At 44.5% G+C, this 23,615-nt stretch overlaps 2 protein-coding genes across 4 annotated transcripts in view; both read left to right on the top strand.

Annotated features, from left to right (window-relative positions):
- Positions 1 to 8,835, top strand: part of Slc25a16 (solute carrier family 25 member 16) — a 26,536-nt gene extending 17,701 nt beyond the window's left edge. For all 3 annotated transcript variants that reach the window (XM_050141719.1, XM_050141728.1, XM_050141734.1), the window contains 5 exons: positions 276 to 397; positions 737 to 803; positions 2,789 to 2,951; positions 4,809 to 4,877; positions 6,562 to 8,835. In XM_050141719.1, coding sequence (XP_049997676.1) covers positions 276 to 397; positions 737 to 803; positions 2,789 to 2,951; positions 4,809 to 4,877; positions 6,562 to 6,718 — 578 coding nt within the window. In that variant the 3' untranslated portion in view covers positions 6,719 to 8,835. The remainder of the gene's footprint in view (positions 1 to 275; positions 398 to 736; positions 804 to 2,788; positions 2,952 to 4,808; positions 4,878 to 6,561) is intronic.
- Positions 8,836 to 10,949: 2,114 nt separating this feature from the next.
- Positions 10,950 to 23,615, top strand: part of Dna2 (DNA replication helicase/nuclease 2) — a 29,256-nt gene continuing 16,590 nt past the window's right edge. The window contains exons 1-8 of the mRNA XM_050143692.1: positions 10,950 to 11,191; positions 13,742 to 13,924; positions 15,154 to 15,337; positions 17,967 to 18,112; positions 18,522 to 18,653; positions 19,658 to 19,877; positions 22,353 to 22,470; positions 22,760 to 22,922. Of these exons, the coding sequence (XP_049999649.1) occupies positions 11,118 to 11,191; positions 13,742 to 13,924; positions 15,154 to 15,337; positions 17,967 to 18,112; positions 18,522 to 18,653; positions 19,658 to 19,877; positions 22,353 to 22,470; positions 22,760 to 22,922 (1,220 nt within the window). The 5' untranslated portion in view covers positions 10,950 to 11,117. The remainder of the gene's footprint in view (positions 11,192 to 13,741; positions 13,925 to 15,153; positions 15,338 to 17,966; positions 18,113 to 18,521; positions 18,654 to 19,657; positions 19,878 to 22,352; positions 22,471 to 22,759; positions 22,923 to 23,615) is intronic.

The following is a 23,615-nucleotide window of genomic DNA, read 5'->3' as shown; positions in this document are numbered from 1 at the left end:
AAAAAAAAAAAAAAAAAAAAAAAAAAAAAAAAAAAAAAAAAAAAAACTAAGAAAAAAAATAAATAAAAATAAATAAAAACCAACTAACCAAAAACCCCTAACTCACCTTTGTTTGTTTATTTTTTAACTACTGCTATTACCTGATTTAATCCTTTAGTCCTTAATCCCACCTTTCTCTGATTGGGTTTTGCCATTTCCATAATGCTGAGAATGTTACTATAGGGAAAGTGTGTGTGTGTGGACACTTTTTACATGTATGATTCTGTTTTTTTCAGGCATGACAGCGGTCATCTGTACTTACCCTCTTGATGTCGTTAGGGTGCGTCTAGCCTTCCAGGTGAAAGGAGAGCACACCTATTCAGGGATCATTCATGCATTCAAGACAATTTATGCCAAGGTATTTCATCCCACTTTCCGAATTGACTGCATGTCGTCTTATATTTAGGAGAGTATTGAAGGCTTTCTGCCTTTAATGATGCTAGATCAGGGATGTAGATTAGTGCGAGAGCACTTCCTTACCCTGCACAAGTCCTGGATTGATCTCCAGTACCACAGGAAAAAGAGAGAGTGGAGGAGGGGGGAGGACATTGTAAGTGATCACAGCAGCCCTAATCCTGAGAAGTTCATACTTGTGTTTCAGGTGAGGCCTGGGGTTGTTTCTATTGTATTATATGCTTTTATATGGATGTTTAGCACAGTGAACACGATATAATCTTCTCATTTTCTTCATTCAAAGGAAGGTGGTTTCCTTGGGTTCTACAGAGGTCTGATGCCTACTATATTAGGAATGGCTCCATATGCAGGTATGATTCATATTGGGCTAGACAGGTGGTGCACATCTTAAACCCCAGCGCTCAGAGGCAGAGGCAGGCAGATCTCTGTGAGTTGGAAACCAGAGTGATCTACATAGTGAGCTCCATCTCAAAAATAAAACAAAGCAAAACAGAGCTAAATGAAATTTGGCAGCATCCTGTTTGTGTTTATGTCATCAGTGTTCTTAAGTGACAACATGAGAAGATACTATCTGAAAATGGTTATTAACTAATGGTGAAGATAGAGTTTTGTTTCGTATATGGTCATTCAGCCCATTGAATATAAAATTTACTATTTAAGTACTCTGAGTAGAAATGCAATTTTATGTCTTTTATTAATCATATTTAGTTAAAGCCTTAGTAATGATCACTTAAGTTAAGACTTGAGATTTGAGGCTAGAGAGATGACTCAGTGATCAGCAAATGGCTGTTCTTGCAGAAGACCTGGGTTTGGTTCCCAGACCCTCACGATGGCTCACGATGATGTTCCTCCAGTTCAGATATCTGACAGCCCCTTCTGACTTGCATGTAGTGCACATACAAACACTCGTATGTATAAAACTTTAAAAATGTGTGGTGGCACATTCCTTTAATTGTGGCACTGGGGAGGTGGTGGGAGGAGGGTCAGAATTCCAAGATTGTCCTCTGCTACATTTCCATAGTGGTAAATACCTGCAATCACATCTGCCTGAGAAGTTAAGGCAGAAAACTGAGCCTGGGAGTTTGGGCCAGTCCAGGTAATATACATGGACCTCTTTCTCTCGTTTCTTTTTTGGTTTTTAGGTAAGTCTTGTACCTCAAGCTGGCCTCGTTGTGCAGCTGAGGACCTTGAAGCCAAGCGCTAGGGTTATAACTGCGGCTGCTCTGCTGGCTACAGCACTGCCTTTTTGAAAATTTGTGTGTATGAGTGTTTTCCTGTGCGTGTGTATGTCCACTGCATATGTGCCCTTGGAGGCCAGAAGACGGTTACAGACAGCTGTAAGGCACCAAGTGGGTGATGGGTCCTTTGCAAGAGCAGCAAGTGCTCTTAATGACCCAGCTGTTTTTCCAGCCCCAAAGTGTCTTTCAATGAATCACAATCAGTTTTTTTTCAATAATAACTTTATTGAGTTATGACTAGAACACCATACAATTTGCCCCTTGGTTTTTAGCTGATTTTAGATCTGTAGCCATCATCATAATTTGATAGGCTTTCTATCTCTATCGGTTTGCTTTTCAATAGAAGGAATCATATTGTGACTGATTTCTTTGATTGTGTGTTTTCAAGGTTCAACGTGTTGGAGGCATACTGTACTTTCTTGTTGCCTTTGCTAAGCTATTGTTTTGTATGCATGCATATTTATATTTGAGACAGGGTCTCCTGTACCCTAGTCTAGTCTTGAACTTACTGTATAGCTGAGAATGACCTTGAAGTCCTGATCCTCTTGCTTGGGACTCTCAAGTGCTGGGCTCACAGGTGGTTTCCACTGAGCCTGGCTTCGATGTTTTTATAGTTAAAATTTTTGATTGTATCTATTTATTGTGTGCATGTGTATATATAATTATGAATTATGAACCAGGTGTAATGGTGCATGCCTTTAATCTTAGCTCATAAGAGACCAAGTCTAACCTGGTCTACATAGTGAGTTCCAGGACAGCCAGGATTACATGGTAAAACTCTGTCTAGAACTTCCCTGAGTTATGAATTATGAGTTTAAGTTTCACTTGGTTTAAACTTTGGAATACTGCTTCATTCTATTTTTATATGATATGAAATTATGTTCACTACTGCCCCTTCAATGCATAGTACATTAGTGTGTGAAAAACCAGTGCTCTTGTTATATGTGGTAATTAATATCTTTGAATTAGTATTTATAGATATTAATTAAATATTTTAAGGCAGTTATCATAGGACTAGTCCCTTCAGCTGACTTGGGATGGTGTAAGGAAGCTGTCTCTCAGTTCACGTTGTGGTGAGTCCATACTTTGCTTTGCAGGTGTTTCCTTTTTCACCTTTGGGACCTTGAAGAGCGTTGGGCTTTCCTATGCTCCCACCCTGCTTGGCCGACCTTCGTCTGACAACCCTAATGTCTTAGTTCTGAAAACTCACATCAACTTACTCTGTGGTGGTGTTGCCGGAGCAATCGCACAGACGATATCGTAAGGGTCTCAGCTTCAGTTGCCAAGTCATTGTATTCTCTCTCCACAATAAAATAGGACTTAATTTTCATAAGTATTAATTTAATACTTTTCAGATATGCTTTCATCATAAGTATATTTATTATAGGTCATTGCATGCCAATAGTTGATTATGTGAACCTGGATCCTCAGTTTTCTGTGGATTCATTTGAAAAAACTCAGGAGAATCCTTTAAATATGATGTTCATTTATTCTCATCAATTTGCCCACATGAAGTTTCTGGAGTTTGAGCTATTTATAGTGTGTGTATGTGTAAAAAGCCCTTTGCATTAAAAATTTTTTTTTTTTTTGAGACAGGTCTCTCTATGTAGTTCTGGCTGTCTTGGACCTAGCTCTGTAGATCAGGCTGGCCTTGAACTACCTCTGCCTACTGAGTACTGGGATTAAAGGCGTGCACCACCACCGAAAACTTACTTTGTTCCAGATAATATATGAACCATTTAAGGGTCACGGAAGGCCCTGTCTCGAAAAACCAAAAAAAAAAAGTTCACGGGAGGAAAATAAAATTGCTGATTCAGCAAGGCCACTTTTTTTTTTTTTTAGATTTTGTTTTATGTTTAACTATGTATATATGTGGATTTGTGTATAAGTGTACAGTTCCCTCAGAGGCCAGAAGAGGCTGTCAGATCTGGAGCTGGCATCTGACATGGGAGCTGGGAACTGAACTCAGGTTTTCTGAGCAGGAGCAAGCATTCTTCCTTTCTTCTTTTTATTTTTCTTCTTCCTCTTTCTCCTTATTATTTTTTTTAAATATTTAATTATTATGTATACAATATTCTGTGTGTATGTCTGCAGGCCAGAAGAGGGCACCAGACATCATTCCAGATGGTTGTGAGCCACCATGTGGTTGCCGGGAATTGAACTCAGGACCTTTGGAAGAGCAGGCAATGCTCTTAACCACTGAGCCATCTCTCCAGCCCTCTTATTATTATTATTATTATTATTATTATTATTAATGTTTCCTAATCTAGTGAATGATCTTTGTAAAGGAAAAAAATTTTTTTTCAAGATAGAATTTCTCTGTGTAACACCCCTGGCTGTCTGGACTCATGCTATAGACTAGGCTGGCCTCAAACTCAAAGAGATAAGCCTACTTCTGCCTCCTGAGTGCTGGGATTACCACTGCCTGGCACCCAGGCTGCTTTTAATTGAAACAGTACAGCGTTTAACTGGAGTTAAACCTGCGAGCATATAGAGGGAACATTATAATAAATACATTACTATATCTAATTTGGATATTTCTGTAGACCAGGAGAGATTAAGTAGAACAAGATAAAAGCGCTAGAAACTAAGCAACAGGGGGCTCTTCAGAGAAAGAAAGTCAGAGAGCCTTTGTGATGGTGAAGGCCAGGTCCTGAGCACCAGGAGGCTGCCTTCTCCTGCAGTGCCCTGTTCTAGCCCCGAGTTCCTCTCTCTGCCCAGAAGCCCCATCTGTCCTCTCCTGCCTAGCTATTGGCCATTCGGCTCTTTTTTTTTTGTTTGTTTTTGTTTTGTTTTCGAGACAGGGTTTCTCTGTGGCTTTGGAACCTGTCCTGGTACTAGCTTTGTAGACTAGGCTGGTCCAGAACTCACAGAGATCCGCCTGCCTCTGCCTCCCAAGTGCTGGGATTAAAGGCATGCACCACCATCGCCCAGCGGCCATTCAGCCCCTAATTAAACTACCTTAGGCAGGTGAAGCAGGCCATAGACACATTTTCATGCAGAAAAAACAAATATCCCGCAAGAGGAGTGGCCAGTGGATGTGGGGTTTTGGTTTCAACGGTTGTCAAATAGGAAATGAGAGGTAATTTGAAGTCTTTAATTCTTCTGTTTCTTCAGCTACCCGTTTGATGTGACCCGTCGGAGAATGCAGTTAGGGACAGTCCTACCGGAGTTTGAAAAGTGCCTGTAAGTGTTCCTAATCTTTAGAAATATAATGTTTCCTTTTAAACGTTTCTGTCTCTTTTGTTTGTTTGTTCCAACACAGGGTTTCTTTGTGTAGCCTTGGCCATACTGAAACTAGCTCTAGAGACCAGGCTGGCCCCCGACTCAGAGACCTGCCTGCTTCTGTCTCCCTAGTGCTGGCATTAAAGAGTGCTCCATACACCTGGCTTAATTTCTACTTTGTTTAAAAAAATTATTTCTATTTTATGTTCATTGATATTTTGCCATGGGTGTTGGGCTTTCTGAAACCGGGATTATAGACAGTGTGGTTATAGACCATGTGGGTGCTCGGAATTGAACACAGGTCCTCTGGAAGAGCAGTCAGCTCTCTTAGCCGCTGAGCCATCTCCAACCCCTTAATTTCTACTTTTTAAAGATAGAATCTCAAGTGGCCCTGATTGGCTTCCAACTTTGTATATAACGTGGCTGATCTTGAACCTGTGATCTCCTTTCTTTAGTTTTAAGTGCCTGCGGTGTGAGTGTGAGCCTCTGGCCTGGCTTCTTGGTATTTGAGACAGGGTCACACTACACAGCACAAGTCTGGCCGTGACCTTGCACTGTCCTTCTGTCTTAGCCTGCTGTGGGCTGCGGTGACAGGCATGGACCACCTTCTGCTTAGGAAGAGTGATGTTGAAAGTCAGGAGGAAGAGAGGACCCTTGTCTCTCCAGCAGTCATTCCTCCTCCTTTATCCCCACAGTACACAATAGTAACTTCATAAAGTGTCAGTCATGTCCCCGTCCCCTCCTGTGCTGAGCTGTGATGCACTGGTAAAGCACTTGCCTACCCCATGAAAGGCTCTGGGTTCAGTCCCCCCAAACACAAAGTCAAAGCAATTTTGTTCTTGGTTTGTTCTGAGACAAGGTCTCAAACTGTAGCATGAACATGGAGCCCAGACTGACCTCAGCCTGTGATGCTCTCAGATTCCCAGGGCTGGGATCCTAGTGTCTGTCCTGTGCCCACTCTAAAACCTATTTTCGAAGCTTCATTACACATAGTAGAAAGTGAGCTATGTGTGTAATTTAAATTTCTCTGCATGACTTTAATCCCAGCACTTGGGAGGCAGAGGCAGGAGGATCTCTGTGAGTGAGTTCAAGGCCTCTGCCTCTGTCTGGTGACTGCCTTTCTGCCTTTCCTCTTCCCAGAATTCTCCTAGAGTTGCCCCACCTATACTTCCTGGCTACTGGCCTACCAGCATTTTATTAAACCAATACGAGTGACTGGTCTTTACCTTGTACAAGAGCATTATCCCACAGCACCTGGCACATACGCACCTTTAATCCCAGCACTTGGGAGGCAGAGGCAGGTGGATCTCTCGAGGCCACCCTGGTCTACAGAGTGAGTTCCTGGACAGCCAGAGCCTTTGTACAGAAAAACCCTGTCTCAAAAAAACAAAGGACAAAAAAATGTTGCTATGGGCTGGGCCTGGTGGCATAGTTCTCTTTTCCCAGCATTTGGGATGCAAAAGATTACAGTTCAAAGCCAGCCCAGGCTATAAAACAAGGTTCTGTCTGCAGATACCAACCAACCAACCAACCAACCAACCAACCAACCAACCAACCAACCAACAATAAACAAAGCTCTTCTGGTTCTGAAGTTGTCTTGTTGCCTCATGAACAGTTGCTACATCATTTCCCCACTGTCTTTCAGTACCATGCGGGAGACCATGAAGTATGTGTACGGACACCATGGGATTAGGAAAGGACTGTATCGCGGCTTATCTCTGAACTACATCCGCTGCATCCCCTCTCAAGCTGTGGCTTTCACGACGTATGAAATTATGAAACAATTTTTCCACCTTAACTAAAAGAAAAAATTACGGTTTTCCTCCATAAATCCTTAGAGGAAAAAATATATATAAATGTTACCTTAATTGTGAGGGAAATGTTACTTGAAGGGGATGTTTGCCTTGTCACAGGAACCACTGGGATTTTAATACTTGATTTCTGTATGTTTTTAAATCAGGATCAAAAGTATTTAGCAGAATTTTTTGTTTTCCTTTTGATGGGATCTAGACATGTAATTCTTGACTGGCTTGGAACTCACGGTGGAGACCAGGCTGGCCTCAATCTCACGGCAATCCTGTTGTCTCTGCCTCCCAAGTATGAGATCCCAGGCGTGTGCCACCATGCCTGCTCTAACGTACTTTTTAATGCCAGACATTATACCTTAGAACACTGAAAAACTATCTCGTGCTGACGGTGGTGACCTGTTGGTTATTTTAAAGTTCTGTTTGGAAGGAGAGATAGGTTCATATTGGAGTTCAAGAGATTGAACTTACCACACTATCCCAAACTTTTAATTGTGACTTTTAATTGTAATCATGGTTATTGATGTGGGGAGGGACTGGAATCGAACCCAGGGCCTTTTGCATGCTAAGCATATGTTGTACCCACTAAGCCACATTCCCCAACCTGTAATTATGATTGTCTGGGGGAATTGGGATTCGGGCCAGGGGTCCTGGAACTAGCTCTTGTAGACCAGGCTGGCCTCGAACTCACAGAGATCTGCCTGCCTCTGCCTCCCAGAGTGCTGGGATTAAAGGTGTGCACCACCTCCCGGCTCCCCTTTTCTTTTTCAGTGAGGTGCTGGGGTCAAACTCATGCATGCTAATCACACACGACCAATGGCCTACAGCCCCAGCCTTCTAACACTGCTTGTTTTTATCCCCCACACCCGCTGTCCTTCCTTTCCTTGTGCTGGGGAGTAACCTCAGGGTCTCTCGCCTGTCTTGCTAGATGAGCGCTCTACCTCTGAACCACATCTCCAGCATTCTGACATTGTGTAGTGTTGTTAAAACCAGCAGGCTTAGTTTTACTGTAGTGGAATAAGAATTGAATATTTAAGTTCTATGAAACATAGCCAGCAACAAAGTAGTGTTCCTGTTATGATTCTTCTCATAATTCTGCTCCAGTTGATAGAAGGACCCCTTTACCTCCATCGCTTTGAAACATTTTTCTTTATTTGTATTTTCCTGTCTTTGGGGATGACTCTAGGACCTTGTATGTGCCAGGCAAGTGGTGGACCTACCACTGAGCTACATCCTCAGTTCTCTCCTCATTTCTGAATAAATTTAGTGTTGTTCCAAAAAAGAACTTAATCAGGTTTTGTTCCAATGCTAATACCGGGTACTTTGATTTCTGTGAGTTTTAAAAGCCACTGTATCTCCCAAAGGCAGGAATGATGATAACTAAATATCTCTGCTCCTAAAAGGAGAGTAGCGTTGTAGATGTTTGTCTTGAATCACTTGGTATGTACTAGAAACTTTAAGTGGACCATGAATATAGCTGAAATAATGTTTCCAAGATATTATGTCAAGACACAAGTTCTTCCATGTAAAGTAAGCTTAGTGTGTTATACTCATAAGTGTAAATATAAAACATGCTTTGATTGTAACATTTTAAAGAAAGTTGTTTAGAATATCAGAATTCTGATCATTGTGTTTAGAGCACTTTTCCTTTTTTGTTGTAAGCATGACCATGGCGTAGAAGCGATAGACTGCCCCTCTTTAGAGGAAGAGGTTTGTAGAATTGCTGTGATTTTTTTAGGAGATTAATTCTAAGCTGCTAATGTTATTTCTGTATTTTTTCATGTAAAGATTTCTTGTAATATCTTAGTAAAAATTAAATGAATTAGTTTCATCTTTATAATCTTTACTTTAAAAATAAACATGTGCTTTGTGACTTTGAGTGTACCGGGAGTGGGGATGCATCTGTTTATAAAGCTCTTTTGTATATTTTCATTTCCGGACCACACTGTAGCTAATTAGTCCATTCAATCTTAAGGTAATTTAAACCTATAAAATAATATCTCACTTATATTATCAATAAAAGAGAACTGAAAATATTTTTTAAAAAAATAAGAAATTGCATTCTATGTCTGTTATAGAATTCATAAGATATTAAAAGTAATTTTTTATCCCTATTTTGATTGCTTCTTTTGTTTATCATCTATGGAGCCTGAGATCAACCTGAAGCCTTTGCACATGCTAGGTAAATACTACCACTGAACTGGGTACCCATCCAGCCCTATTTAGTTTGTTTTATTTTTCTTACTTATTTAATATTATTTTATATGTATGAGTGTTTTGTCAGCATGTATGTCTGTGCCCTCAGACATGCCTGGTATACCCAAGGAGACCCGAAGTAAGATATTGGATCCCCTGGAACTGGAGTTACAGATTCTTAGGAACTGTCATATGGGTGCTGGGAATTGAGCTGGAGTCCTGAAAGAGCAACCCGTGTTCTTAACTATTGAACCATCTCTCCAGCCCCGTATTTATTTTTGAAGCAGTTTCTTTATGTAACCCAAGGTGGCCTGAAACTCACAATATTCCTGTGTCAGCCTCTCCTGTGTTGGGGTTATAGATATGTGCTACCACATCAGGCAATGTCTTTCTTTTTAAATGTTCGCAGAATTATTATTATTATCTTTATAAAATGTTTGCATTTTTAAAATTTATTTATGGTCTTTCCAGACAGGGTTTTCTGTGTAGTAGCCCTGGCTGTCCTGGGACTCACTTTGTAGACCAGGCTGGCCTCGAACTCAGAGACCCTCCTGCTTCTGCCTCCTGAGTGCTAGGATTAAGGGCGTGAACCACCACTGCCCAACCTTAATTTTTTTTTTTTTTTTGAGACAGGATGATAAGTATTTCTTGATTCCCAGTTGTGGATTTCTCTGCCAATGCAATAAGCCAAATTTAGCTGAATTAATAAAACCGGGTTTAATAAACAGAGCGAAGCAGCTCCCCGGTGACTCTTGGGGGAGGCAGGAGAGAAGTCATGTGGCAGGTCTCAGTGCTGGTCTTAGCTTTCTGAACCGGTGCTCTGGAAAGAGGTGGGGCCTGAGGGGGGGAGCTTCCACATAAACACAGGGTTTCTCTGTGTTGCCCTGACTGTTCTGAAACTCGTTATGTAGACCAGGCTGGCCTCGAGCTTAGAGATCCACCTGCCTCTGCCTCCCGAGTGCTGGGGTTAAAGGTGTGAGTCACCTCTGCCCAGCTTTAAATATTTGCATTATTGAAGGACAAATGTCAGAATGATGGTGGTGCATGCCTTTAATCCCAGCACTCGGGAGGCAGAGGCAGGCGGATCTTTGTGAGTTCCAGACCAGCCTGGTCTACTGAGCTAGTTCCAGGACAGGCTCCAAAGCCACAGAGAAACCCTGTCTCGAAAAAACCAAAAAAAAAAAAAAAAAAAAAAAAAATCAGAATGAGAGGGCTGCGGAGATGGTTCAGTGACAAACAGCATTGTAACCTACTTTCAGGTGCCTAGCTCCCACACAATAGCCAGGTTTAGACACAGGCCTGTCTCATAAAGTGATGAGCAATAGGCTCTTCCCTGAGGTTCGAACCCCTGATCTCCCCACTCTTGCACACATGCTCAGAAATCAGAATGGAAGAATGCTAAATTTATGAAATGGTTTCTTTTAAAGGAAACTTTTCGACTTACCTTTTTGAAAGATTTATTTTGTGTGCGTGCCCCTGTGAGTATGTCTGTGCACTATGCATGAGTGTGCCTTTGGAACAGAGGAGGAGTCCTCTCGAACGGGGTATAGCGAGTGGGAAGCAGCCAGGTGTACTGAAGGCTCAACAAGAGCAGCAGATACTTTTAAAACTATCTCTGCAGGGGTGCGTGTGTGTGTGTTCTCACTCGACACACGTGGAACTCCAGAGGACAACCTGCCCGGGTTGGTTCTCCCACCACCATGTGGGTTCCAGAAAACTGAGGTCGGCAGCCCTAGTCACAATCCTCTTTACCACCTGAAACCTTCTCGTCTTCTCTGAAACGTAGAAGGGGCCTGGTGATCGCTGCACTCAAAAGACCGAGGCACGGGATTGATGTGACAGTTCTAAATGACTTCTCAAACTGGGCACGGTGATCACCGCAATTGAAAGCGGGACACGGAGCATTGCTGTGAGTTCCAGGCCATCCTGGAATACTTGAGTCGCTGTCTCAGATCTAAAAAACGGAGCGTGAGGCGAGCGTGGGCGTGGGGACCCGGCAGGCCCACTCATCCCGCAGGCGGGAAGGCGGGAAAGCGTCTCCGGTCCTGCGCGGTGCTTCCCGGAGCTGAGAGCGCGGGAGCCCCTAGCGCGCGGGGGCCTCTCCTGCGCATGCGCAGCGCACCGGCGCGTCTCTGGCGCTGCGAATTTTAGGCGCCGGGGTCGCTGTCCGAAGCTGCCTCTCCCGGTGGGCTCGGCAGTGATGGAGCCGCTGGACGAGCTGGACCTGCTGCTGCTGGAGGAGGACGGCGGAGCGGAGGACGCGCGGGCTGAGCTGTGAGCGAGCGAGTGGGCGGGCGAGCGGGCGGGCTGGCGGCGGGAGGTCTGAACGCGGGCTGACCGGCGCAGTCTTCCCTGGCTTTAGCTGCAGGCTCTGCGCCGGTTAATTCGGATGAGGTGGTCTGTGTAGCCGGTGCTGGCCTTGAGCTCGCTGTTTCCCACGCAATAGCTCACCAGTGTCGTTAATACATTGCATTTTCTTTTTTTAATTTTATTTTTGTGTGGCAGTCGGAGGAGCACCTGTGGGAGTTCTTTCCTTTCACGTGGGACCGCGGGAGGGAACTCGGGCTTCGGACCCAGGCCTATCTATTTGTTATTATCTGTTATTATTAATTTACGTGTTTGTGTGCCTGGTTTAGAGGCATCTCCTGGAACTGGTATTATAAACCGCAGTGAGTTGTCTGATGCGGGTACTTAAGTCCCTAAGTCCTCTGCAAGAACAATACACGTTCTTAACCGTTGGGCGATTTATTTCCAGCCCTTCTAAGAGCAATTGTAGGTGTCACCGGCTACCTCAGGAAACTCTTGGTGTGAGGATAAGTCGGGGTGTTGAGTGATACATTTACAACACAATGGGTTGTGCAGCCAGTTGAAGCGACCGGTAGGGAAAGGAGGAAAGCATTTATTTGTTTTTTGAAGCGGTGCGTAGCCCTGGCCTTCCTGGAACTCTTTGTAGACCGGGCTAGTCCTTGAATGCACAGAGATCCTCTGGCGTCAGACTCCGGAGTGCTGAGATCAAAGGTGTTTGCCCGCGTGCCTGATAGCATCTGATGTTTTAACTGGAGAGTGCAGGTGACGTGTTTGGGTTTTGGAAACCCGACCAGTAAGTTGTAAGAAGAGAAGGGGTGTCGCATTGAAGCTTAGTGTGCATGGTTTCAGTATTGTGAAGCTGATCTGGTCGTTCTAACACATATAAGAAACTCCTGAGTTACTAAAATGAGATCCGCTGACATTCTAGTGGGAGGTAACTGGTGTGGCTCAGAAGCTGCTGTTAGTGACTCCAGCTACTCAAGGGGCCCTGGAGTGCTTTAGACCAAGAGTTGAAGCCAGCCTTCACTTGAGCAGAGAGACCTTTTCCTGGAAAGCCAAGGGGGAGTAGTTTGCTTTCTTTAGAGGAGAGAGAGGCTGCTAGGATCTCTTCTTGCCTCTGTGGTATGTTGGACTAGTTTTCTTTAGTGGTGCTGGGGGAACCAACACCCGGTACACAGTAGACCTAAACCCTCTAATGCTGTAAAGATTAGCATGATTGGCAGCTCCTGGCAGGAATTGCATGAACCTCCCATGCAACTCTCCCCTCCCCCCACCCCGTCTTTCAGGCAGCATTGGGGATGAGTCACAGGCTGGCCAGCAGGTGCTATGCTGCGGAACTATGTCCTGGTCAGTATATCAGTTGTTTGGAAAGGTTCAAATCTCTCCGTTCAGTTGTACTTTGTAAGACTTTCAACAGTGGTAGAAACCTACTCCACTATTTTCCAGGTTCCAGGTTTTAGGGTAGCCCAGGCTAGCCGAACTGAGATGGGCAGCCCAGCCCAGGATGGCCTTGACCTGATTCACCTTTTCCCACTTCCTAAGAGTTTGTTTTGTTGCTGTTGTTTTATACAGAGTCTCATTTTGTAGACCAGGCTAGTCTTGTGTGGTAGGAGGCAGGAATTGGCCATAGAGGCCCAAGAGAAAGAAACACAAGAAACAGTCATATGGGCTGATGAATATCTGGTTCAGGTAGCTGTGAGAGTTGGCTACTCTGGTCTGTTCTCTCCTGTTTGTGAAGACTGGCCATATCTGTCCTGCAGACAACCCCTACAGCCTCATTACTAGTTTAAAACACCAATCACAATATATGTAACCATATAGAGAGGACAGAGCCAGAAATGTATAAAAGCACACTCTTGTGCTATTGGAAGCTCCCTTGCTTTGGGCTTGACCCTCTAGAGATAGACTGCTTCCTTAACTTACAGCACCTTGGGTGTCTCAGGCTTTGGTTGGATCTCTTATAACACTTGAATGTGTGGTAGTTCCCCTGCCTCAGCCTCCCAAGCCCTGGGTTTACAGGCTTGACCTATCGTGTGCAGCTTCTCTTATTATTTATGTATGTTTTACAAAGAGAGGAGTCACTTTTTGTTTTGAAATGGTGCTTCTTGTAGTCCAGGCTAGTCCAAACTCCCTATATATCTAAGAATGACCTGGTTCTCCTGCCTGTCTCCCAAGTGCTGGGATTACAGCCACCACACTCAGACACCCAGCTTATGCAGTGCTGGGGATCACATTGACCTTGGGGCCTTGTCCATGATTGGCAAACAATCTGCCAACTGAGCCTTAGCCCCGGTCTTTACAGCAAGAATTCTCCACGTGTCTTTGTTCAGTTTAAGGTTTTCAGGAAAAAAAAAAAATCTAAAAATCTAGAAAATTGACCTCCAGATAGTCCTGTCTATCGGCTCTGATAGGAGATAGTCCAGTTAATCGTCTCTGATAGTTTGTTTTTTTTTTAAAAAAATTATTTATTTATTTATTAAAGATTTCTGATAGTTTGGTTTTTATGTTTACTCTTAGTCTTCAGAAGAAGGTGGAAGCTTCCTTTCCTAAGATGGTTCTGAGCCGAGGAGAGGATAACCGTTACCTGGTGCTGGCTGTCGAGACCGTCCAGACTGAAAGAGGCGATGAGGAAAAGCACCTGGTCATCACTGCGTCACAGGAGCGAGAGCACCAAGAGCTGTGCATCCTGAGGAATGGCTGGTGATTGACCCTTGACCTTGAACACCGATTTGGTGGTCTGGTGGTGGTTTGTTTTGGCTTGCTTTCTGATCCAGGGTCTCAGGTAGCTTAGGCTGGAGCTGAAGGGGTTAAAGCTTGCTTCCACCTGCTCACCTCCAGTCCCAATGCCAGGGTGTCATCTGAAAAACCATCAAGTATCATGTGTGGATGAATTGTTTCTAAGGAGGTAGAGATAGTTCAAGAGTAAGGGTGCCTGCCACCAAAACTGACAGCTAGAGTTTCATGCCTGGGGCCCACATAGTAGAAGAAGAGGACTGATGGACCTCCCTGCCTAACACATATGCACAAAATAAATATGTTAGAAAACAACAGACAGAGGTCGCTGCGGTTAAGAGCACTGGCTGCTCTTCTAGAGGACCCAGGTTCAATTCCCAGCACCTTCATGGCAGCTCACGACTGCCTGTAACTCCAGGGATTTAAGACTCTCCTGACCTCCTTGGGCACTGCACACATTTGGTACACATGCAATCAATCAGGCACCTAAATAAAATGATAATAAAAATGTTTAACAAATGAGGAAGCTTTTCTGGCTTATTTAAAGTGTGGCCTTCACTCCAGCATCTTTTTGTTTTGTTTTTCGAGACAGGGTTTCTCTATAACTTTGGAGCCTGTCTTGGACCTCACTCTGTAGACCAGGCTGGCCTCGAACTCATAGAGATCCACCTGCCTCTGCCTTCTGAGTGCTGGGATAAAAGGCATGTGCCACCACTGCCCGACTCACTCCAGCATTTTAGTTCTTTTGCGCTCCAAGTGGACAGTTTGATTTAGTTTAAAAAAATGTTTAATTAAAAATTAAAAAATAAATTTTAAAAATTAAATTTAAAAATTTTTAATTAAAAATTGTTATGTGTGTCACTGGTTTGCCCACATGTGTGTATGTTTGTACATCATGTGTGTGTCTGATGCCCGTGAAGGCCAGAAGAGGAATTTGGGTCCCCTGGACTTGGAGATTTAGATAGTTGTGAACTGCAGTGTGGGTGCTGGGAACTGAACTAGGGTCCTCTGTGGGGGCAGGTAGTGTTCTTAACCATACTGTCTCTTTTAGTCCCCTTGCCCCCCACTAAAATGACATTTAAGACCCAGAGGTTGTAACTCTTTGTTCTTGCGATAAAATACTCAACACTTCTGGATGTGTTTAGCTGTGGGAACCTAAGTTATACATTTCCGCTTCCCCCTTGCCTTTTTCTCAGGTGTTCGGTACCAGTGGAGCCCGGGGACATCGTTCATTTAGAGGGAGACTGCGTGTCTGAAACCTGGACGATAGACGATGACGTGGGGTATTTTATTCTGTACCCTGACATGCTGATCTCGGGCACCAGTGTCGCCAGTAGTATTCGGTGTCTGAGAAGAGCTGTCCTGAGCGAGACCTTCAGGGTGAGTGACTTCAGTGTCTGCACAAGCGCTTTCCTGCGCTCACTAGGCTCACTGGCTGTTCAGTGCTCAGCTGCTGCACTTTCCAGAGGGCAGGTGGGCTGAGAGCCAGCCATTGAGTGTTTGCCCAGTGTCGGGTACCTCTTCACTGCAGTGTCGTGATTCACATCAGGTGTCTGGTCTTTCGGAACCGAATTTTCTTGAGGATTTCATAGCAATGCTTATCTCTGAGGATGCATGACTATGTCCAACCCTCCCCTCTTTCTTTTTAAGCTCAAGGACAGTTTTCTTAGATTTTATAGAACAATTCCCAGGGAGGCAGGCTGTAAATGTGAGCAGCTGCCTAGAAGGAGGGGGAGAGAAAGCCACCTTGTTTGAGCTAGGCCAGCTTCAAGGTCAGCTATGTGCTGTTGAGCAGCCGCAGATGGGCTAAGGGACTTGAGGAACATGGCGAAGCCCAAAGTGTTCCAGCAGCACGGTGAGAAAGAGATGGGAGAGGAGTGTGTGTGTGTGGGGGGTGCACACCTTTAATCCCAGCATTCGGGAGGCAGAGGCAGGGGGATCTCTGAGTCTGGGGCCAGCCTGGTCTACAGAGTGAGTTCCAGGACAGCCAGGGCTACAGGGCGAAACCCTGTCTCAAAAAACAAACAAACAAGCTGGGCGGTGGTGGCGCACGCCTTTAATCCCAGCACTTGGGAGGCAGAGGCAGGCGGATCTCTGTGAGTTGGAGACCAGCCTGGTCTACAGAGCTGGTTTGTAAACCTCTGCCTTTAAAGACAAATATATTTGTTAATTCTTTGAGAATTTCATGCAGTGTATTTTGATCATCTTTATTCTACGTCTCCCAGATCTGTTTTAACCCCCTGCCTTGTGTTCTTTTTTTTTTTTTTTTTTTAAATGACCCAAGACCAGTTTATACTGTCCTGGCCTTATATTCCTGGGTGCAAAGTCATCAATAGAACTGGGTCAGTCTAATAGGGGTCACACTGCTAAGGAAAACTGACTCTCCCTTACCCCAAAACCATTGACCGTCAGTGTCTTCCCAGCTAGGGGAAGGGGCTCAAATCGAGGGCACAGTGAATCCACTGAACTGGGCCACCCCATGGGTAGAAAGAAAGGTTTATTTGGGGGCATAGTGCAAGCTGCCTGCCTGTCTTGGAGGACGGCATGAGGATTGGGTGAGCATCAGAGTAGCAAAAGACTGGGAAAGTTGTCCTAGTTGTAAAGAGACAGGTATCAGGGCAGGAAGAAGCTTGTACACACAGAAACAGCCTGAAAGAGTTGGGGGCGGGCAGTTTGAGCCAGAAGAGCCTGGAAGCTGCCTGGTGACTTCGGTATGTAGTACATGTATGTGTTGATAGGGAACTAGACACCCCATTGCTGAATGCAGTTAAAGGATAGTTTCTGAGGAATGCTGATGTTAGGCTTTTATTAATCTGTTAGCCACCCTTCTGTTTACCTGGTCAGTGTTCAGCCTGAGCTGAGTCTGGACAGTCACTTAGACATTGTCAGTGGCACTACCATTTGGGGCCCCCCTTTGAACCTAACATGCCTCCATGCCTGTATGTTCACTGGCTTGATCTTGTGCACACAACCACAGCTGCTGTGAGTCTGGAACTCCGTGTAGACCAGGCTGGCCCAATTCTCACAGGCCTATCTGCTCTACCTCTCAGATGTTGGGATTAAAGCCAGGTACCACCTGCACTTCCTTGTATCTGGCTGTTTTTGTTTGTTTTTGAGGCCGTTTCACTGTGTTTCCCTGGCTGTCCTGGAACTCACTCTGTAGACCAGGCTGGCCTCGAACTCACAGAGATCTGCCTGCCTCTGCCTCCTGAGTGCTGGGACTAAAGGCACATCTGGCTATTTATGATGTGGGTTCCAAGAATTGAACTCAGGCCAGTAGTTTGTGGGTAAACACTTTTACTAGCTGAACCATCTTGCTCGCCCTGAATAACTCATGTCTTTTACATGCATGAGTTTATGATCCATGCTTTTTTTTTTTTAATGTTTGGGCCGGTTATAAAGTAGCAGTATAGTACACTAAAAATATTAAATCTTTGAAAATATCTTGGATTTTTTTTCACAGTAATTTTTGTTTTTTTGTTTTCCCCCAGAATGGAAAATTTGAGTTTCAGTAGACTTATACAAGAGTTCAGATAATTCTGAATATAAGAAAATTAAAGGCACTTAATTTTCTCCAACAGAATAAAATGTTTGTGGGGTGTGGTGGGCACAGTATCACCTCTAGCTCCAAGCCAAGCTAGGCCACTGTGAGCTCTAGACTAGACTGCCCACACAGCAAGACTGTCTCAGGGGAGAGGCCCTGAGGAGTAGATGAGGGGGAAGGAGAGAGTTGCCAGTGAGCTAGCTTGGAGCTCACAATCCACCGTCCTTCTTGTCTCAGGGGATTCAATGCCCTCTTCTGATCTCCAGGGGCACCAGATACGAAAGTGGTGCACAGACATACATGCAGACAAAAACCCATACTCATAGGAAAATGAACTAATTAAAACAACAAAAGCCTTTGCTAATGCATTGACATTTGTCTGACTTAGTTCATGCTGGCTTAATAGTGTATAATCAGCGTGTTACTGTGTTGTGGTATGGGATGTGTATATCACCTGTCTTATAGGTCTCTGATCCGGCCACCCGCCAAATGCTGATTGGTACAATTCTTCACGAAGTCTTTCAAAAAGCCATAAGTGAGAGCTTTGCCCCAGAAAAGCTGCAGGAGCTCGCTTTTCAAACTGTCCAAGAAATAAGGCATTTGAAGGAGATGTAAGTAACCGAAAACTGCAGATGCAATCTCGTCCTGTAACTAACTTCTTGCCTAGAGTTCAGGTTTCTGGAAGGAGACCCATCGGTATGAGCATAGCTGAAGTTCAGCCGTCCTGTTCACGGTATCCTGTGGTGTCTGGGACACAGGGACTCCTGGGTAACATTACTGAAATACCCTACGTTTGTGTTTAAGGATGGAGCCTGTGCTGCACAGATTCCTCAGCCATGCTCTGAAACCGACGTAATGAGCACTGAGTAGGTTTGGAAGCAGGTAGACGATGTTCACATCCAGCTTTGCCAGTTTAATGATTTGAATAAGTCACTGTCCTGGAACTCTATCTCTAGACCAGGTTGGTCATTTATATTTATGTTTTCTTACTCACCCCCCCCTTTTTTTTTTTTTTTGCAGGTATCGCTTAAATCTGAGTCAAGACGAAATGGAATGTGAAGTTGCGGAGTATCTCCCCTCCTTTTCTAAGTGGGCCGAGGACTTCATGCGTAAGGGCCCTCCCGCCGCGTTTCCTCAGATGCCGCTCTCTCTGTAAGAAGTAAATTTTCTTATTTGGTATTCAGATTTTTTTAGAAACTATTCCTTTATGCTTGTTTACTCAAATTTTTGTTTATTTGTTTGTTTTAGTTTCTTGAGATAGGGTTTCTCTGTATAACAGTCCTGGCTGTTCTGGAACCTTCTTTTTAGACCATGCTGGGTTTGAACTCACAGAGATCCAACTGTCTTTGCCTCCCAAGTGCTGAGATTAAAGGAGTGTGCCAGCAGGGCTGGTTTAAAGGTTAAACTTCTATAATTTATCTAAATTGTTGATTTTCACAAATTATTATTTACAGTATTTTTCCATGACCAAAAAAAATCTAATGAGTAGAGAATTTTCCTCTTGTTTTGTTTTTTTGTTTGTTTTTGTTTTTTTCAAGACAGGGTTTCTCTGTAGCTTTGGAGCCTGTCCTGGAACTCGCTCTGTAGACCAGGCTGGCCTCAAACTCATAGAGATCCGCCTGATTCTGCCTCCCTGAGTGCTGGGATTAAAGGCGTGTACCACCACTGCCTGGTTGAGAATTGTATTTTTATTCTAATGTGAGTCAATATCATTTAAGAACTTTCACTGTTAAAATAGCTTGAATTTGTGTCACTTTTTATGAACAATTTTTTCCTTTTGCGACATGGTCTCCCTGTATAGTCTTGGCTGGCGTGGAACTCACCCAGTAGACCAAGCTGGCCTTGAACCAACAGATCTACCTGTGCATCTGGAGTGCTGGGATTATCAGCAGGCACCTCCATATAAGGCCTTAAAATGACTTACACCACCACGATTCTCCAACAGTTGTTGGAGGGCTTATGTCACAGGATTCAGACCAGTCAATCACTTGCCAAAGAACACGGCAGCTTTTCTATCTTGTGATGTCTATAATACAGTTCAGAAAGCAACAACAACCCCCCCCCCCCAGCAACCAGAAAAGAGACTTGTATGGTGGTCATTGCTGCAGGTGTGGAGGGAGCTGTGCTCTAATGAAGCATGCTGTGTTTCTTTTTAGGCCCAGTGAAGCTAACAACAGAAGTTCACCTTGTAACATTGAAGTCACAAAGTCACTGGACATTGAAGAAAGCATCTGGTCCCCTAGGTTCGGACTGAAGGGCAAAATAGACGTTACAGTTGGTGTCAAAATACATCGAGATTGTAAAGCAAAATATAAGATAATGCCACTGGAGCTTAAAACTGGCAAAGAGTCGAATTCCATTGAGCACCGAAGTCAGGTATAAACCTTACACGTGTGTAGGGGTTCGGGTCCTTAAGCACGCAGTCTGTTTTCTGTATTCATTCAGTTCAGGTAGTGGTTTTGTTTCCTGTTGCACTTTTTAATTTGCAATTGAAATTCAGAGTATTTGGCTCCTTTTTATCAGTATTTAAGAGCCGACACTGGGGCTGGGAGACCGCTCCGCAGTTAAGAGTGCTGGCTGCTTTTGCAGAGGATCCAAGTCTGATTCTCAGCACCCACATGGCTCACAACCTCCCTGTAACTTAAGTTCCAGGGATTCAACAGCCTTGTCTGGCCTCCTCAGCCACATGCACTGTGCATGGACATACATTTGGGGATTCTGCCACGTACACTGGCTTATTCAAAGCAGGTTTTAACGTAGGGTTTCATGCGCCTCACTGACCATGGAACGATGTCTATGTAATGTTCACCTAGGACATTACCTGAGAGCCATTTCTTTCACTGCCAGTCCATCAACTCTTATTTTCAACTTCCATATAATCTTTTTTTTTTTTTTTTTGTTTTTTCGAGACAGGGTTTCTCTGTGGTTTTGGAGGAGCCTGTCCTGGAACTAGCTCTTGTAGACCAGGCTGGTCTCGAACTCACAGATATCCGCCTGCTCTGCCTCCCGAGTGCTGGGAATCTTTTATTTTATTTTATTTATTTATTTTTTTGATACAGAGTCTAGTTTTAGCTGTCCTGGAGCTCACCATGTATACCAGGCTGAAAGTCATGGAGGTTCTTTTGCTTCTGCCTCCCAAGTGTGGTTAAAAGCATGCATTGCCATGCCTGGCTTGAATTGTTTTGGTTTTGGTTTTTTGAGACAGGGTTTCTCTGTACCTTTGGAGCCTGTACTGGAACTTGCTCTTGTAGACCAGGCTGGCCTCGAACTCACAGAGTTTTACTTACATGTGTGTCTGTAAGGGAGCCAGATTCCCTGGAACTGGAGTTACACACAGTTGTGAGCTGCCATGTTGGTGCTGGGAATTGAACCTGGGTCCTATGAGGGAGCAGCCTCTGCTCTGAACCGCTGAGCCATTTCTCCAGCTTCGATTATGTTGGTTTTTATATAACTGAGATGAATTAAGAGTTGTTTGGGGCTGGCAAAATGACGCAGTTGGGGAAGCACATGCTGTCGAGCCTGACAACCGGAGTTCAATACCCGGAGCCCAGAGAAGGAGAGAACCAGGAGGAGAGAGTCCTCCTGCCTCAGGCTTCTTTTTAGTGTAGGGATCTCACTCAAGACCTTGTGTGTGCTAGATAGCCCACTATTGACTTATATCTGTGGTTCGCTGGTTTTTAATAGTAAATGATGTGTTTATGTGTATAGATATATGCCTATATATAGGTAACCTCTGAGGCTGAGAGAGGGTGTTGGATCCCCTGGAGCTGGAGTTATAGGCAATTACAGGCAGTTGACAGCCCAGCTCAGACCAAGAGTGCTATAGGCTCTCAACTGCTGAGCCATCTCTTCAGTCTCTAGCCTGCCATTTCTAAAATACTTTCTATGATTTATTTACTTTTATTTGATTTGTATGGGTGTTTTGCATATGCCTGTGCACCCTGTGCCTAGTTCCTGTGGACACCAGAAAAGGGCATTAAATCCCCTGGAACTGGAGTTAAAATGTTGTGATCGGTCTTGTGGATACTTGAAATTTGAACCTGGGTCCTCTGGAAATCTTCCCTGTGTTTTTTTTTTTTTTTTTTTTTTTTTTTGCTATAGAGAAGCCCTGGCTGTCCTGGAGACCAGGCTGACCTTGAACTCACAGAGATCTACCTGTCTCTGCCTCAGAAGTGCTGGAATAGAGGTGTGCAGTCTGTACTCTTAACTGTTCAGCCACCTTCTCCAGCCCCACCAATTTATTTTTCCTCCCCGTTGGTTTTTTGAGACAAGTTCTCTAGTTCTGGCTCACCGTGTAGACCAGGCCATCCTAGTACTCCCAGATCCACCTGCTCTGACTCCCAAGTGCTGGGGTTGAAGGCGTGCGCCACCACTATAGGCCAAAGACTATTTGTGCTGGATTTAGTGGCTTCCTCTGCAGGACACAGTTAGTGTTACTCCTCAGGCAGGTAATGAGGTTCATTTAAGTCTTAAGTCAGGAAACGATGTGGCCGTTAGCTTGGAAATGGAAAGCATAGCTTGATTTTTTTTTTTTTTTTAAAGAATTTTACTATTGATGTGAGAAAATCTTTTGCTCCCTCCCGTTTCCCTGATTTCTAGGTAGGCACTCTGCTGCTGAGCCATGCCCCCACCTCCCAGTCTACTATATTTCTTTACTGTCAGCGTGAAACTGCAAAGCATGAGCTGTGTGTTTTGTCCAGATTAAATTTTTGACACTGAATTTGGTTTGTCACCTTTACCGAGTTGGCTTGTGCTGTTTACACAGCGTGGAATCACGCAGGTGACTTTTCCATATGATGTAGGGAGAGAGCAAGTCACAGTTTGTCTGTCTTGACAGTCTGTCTCACACAGGTGGTCCTGTACACACTGCTAAGCCAAGAAAGACGAGAGGACCCCGAGGCTGGCTGGCTTCTCTACCTCAAGACCGGGCAGATGTACCCTGTGCCCGCCAACCACCTGGACAAAAGAGGTTGAACTGTTCCGTTCTGGCTTTACCTCTCTGGCCCCGCTGCCTCCCTTTTCTGCTACTTGCTAGATTATGCTGCGGGATGTAACTCGTAGTTATCTATTTTATAAATTCACCATTTATTTCTATTTATTATCCATGGCAGGAGTGTAGGGATAGAGGTTGAAGGACAACTTTGTGGAAGTCTGTTCTCTCTTTCTACCTTTATGTGGGCTGTAGGGATTGAACTCCCATCTGCAGGTTTGCACAGCAACCTTTTCCGTTCTGAAAAGCCACCTTTACCTGTCCCCAGAACTGCTGAAGCTCAGGAACCAGCTGGCGTTCTCTCTGCTGCACCGTGTGAGCCGAGCTGCTTCCGGGGAGGAGGCACGGCTTTCTCCCTTGCCACAAATAATCGAGGAAGAGAAAACTTGTAAATATTGTTCACAGATGGGCAACTGTGCTCTTTATAGCAGGTAAACTTGCCGGCGTGCATGCGTGCGTGTTTGCGTTCTGTTTTAAGACAGACTCGTGTATCCCAGGCTGAAGATGACCTTGAACTTTTGGGGGGTAGGGTCAGCTAGAGAACTCACTATGTAGACCACGCCTGGCAACCCTGAACTTGTGGTCTTCCTTCCTCCGTCTCAAGTGCTGGGGTTATAGATGTGCATTGCTTTAATGAATAGTATAGGTGTTTGGCTTTTAAGCATTCAATTCAATTTTTATTCGTTTTTATTTATTTCTTATTAATTTGTGCATATGACTGTGTGCATGGGCTCCTGTGATCCCAGCACTCGGAGGCAGAAGTGAGAGGGTGGCTGAGCATACGAGGCCACAAAGTCTTTGGAGAGATATGCGGGTCACCTAGGCCACACACTGAGACTCTGTCTCAAAAATACCCAACCTACCTTTGCCTGTAACTGCAGCCAAGGGAATCCTCGTTCAGTGCCCTCGTTCAGTCTCCAGAAAAAAGCTGCATACCCGTGGCAAGTTCATGTGCATAAATTAAGAAAAAAGCAAGGTAGTGGATACCTTTATCCCAGAGTGCTGGAGGCAGAGACAGGCATGTCTGTGAGTTGCTCAGGACTGTAGTGGGACCCTGTTTGTTTGTTTGTTTGTTAAAGAAATGTTATCCTGTGGTATAAGCCTGTTTCTTGGAAATGTAATGT

This window comes from Alexandromys fortis, unplaced genomic scaffold (genome assembly GCF_014885135.2).
Source record: "Alexandromys fortis isolate MF-2015 unplaced genomic scaffold, M_Fortis_MF-2015_v1.1 scaffold_9, whole genome shotgun sequence".
In the NCBI taxonomy this organism is placed as follows: Eukaryota; Metazoa; Chordata; class Mammalia; order Rodentia; family Cricetidae; genus Alexandromys; species Alexandromys fortis.
Note: the sequence above shows the minus strand (reverse complement) of the source record. Positions and strands in the feature narration are given on the sequence as shown.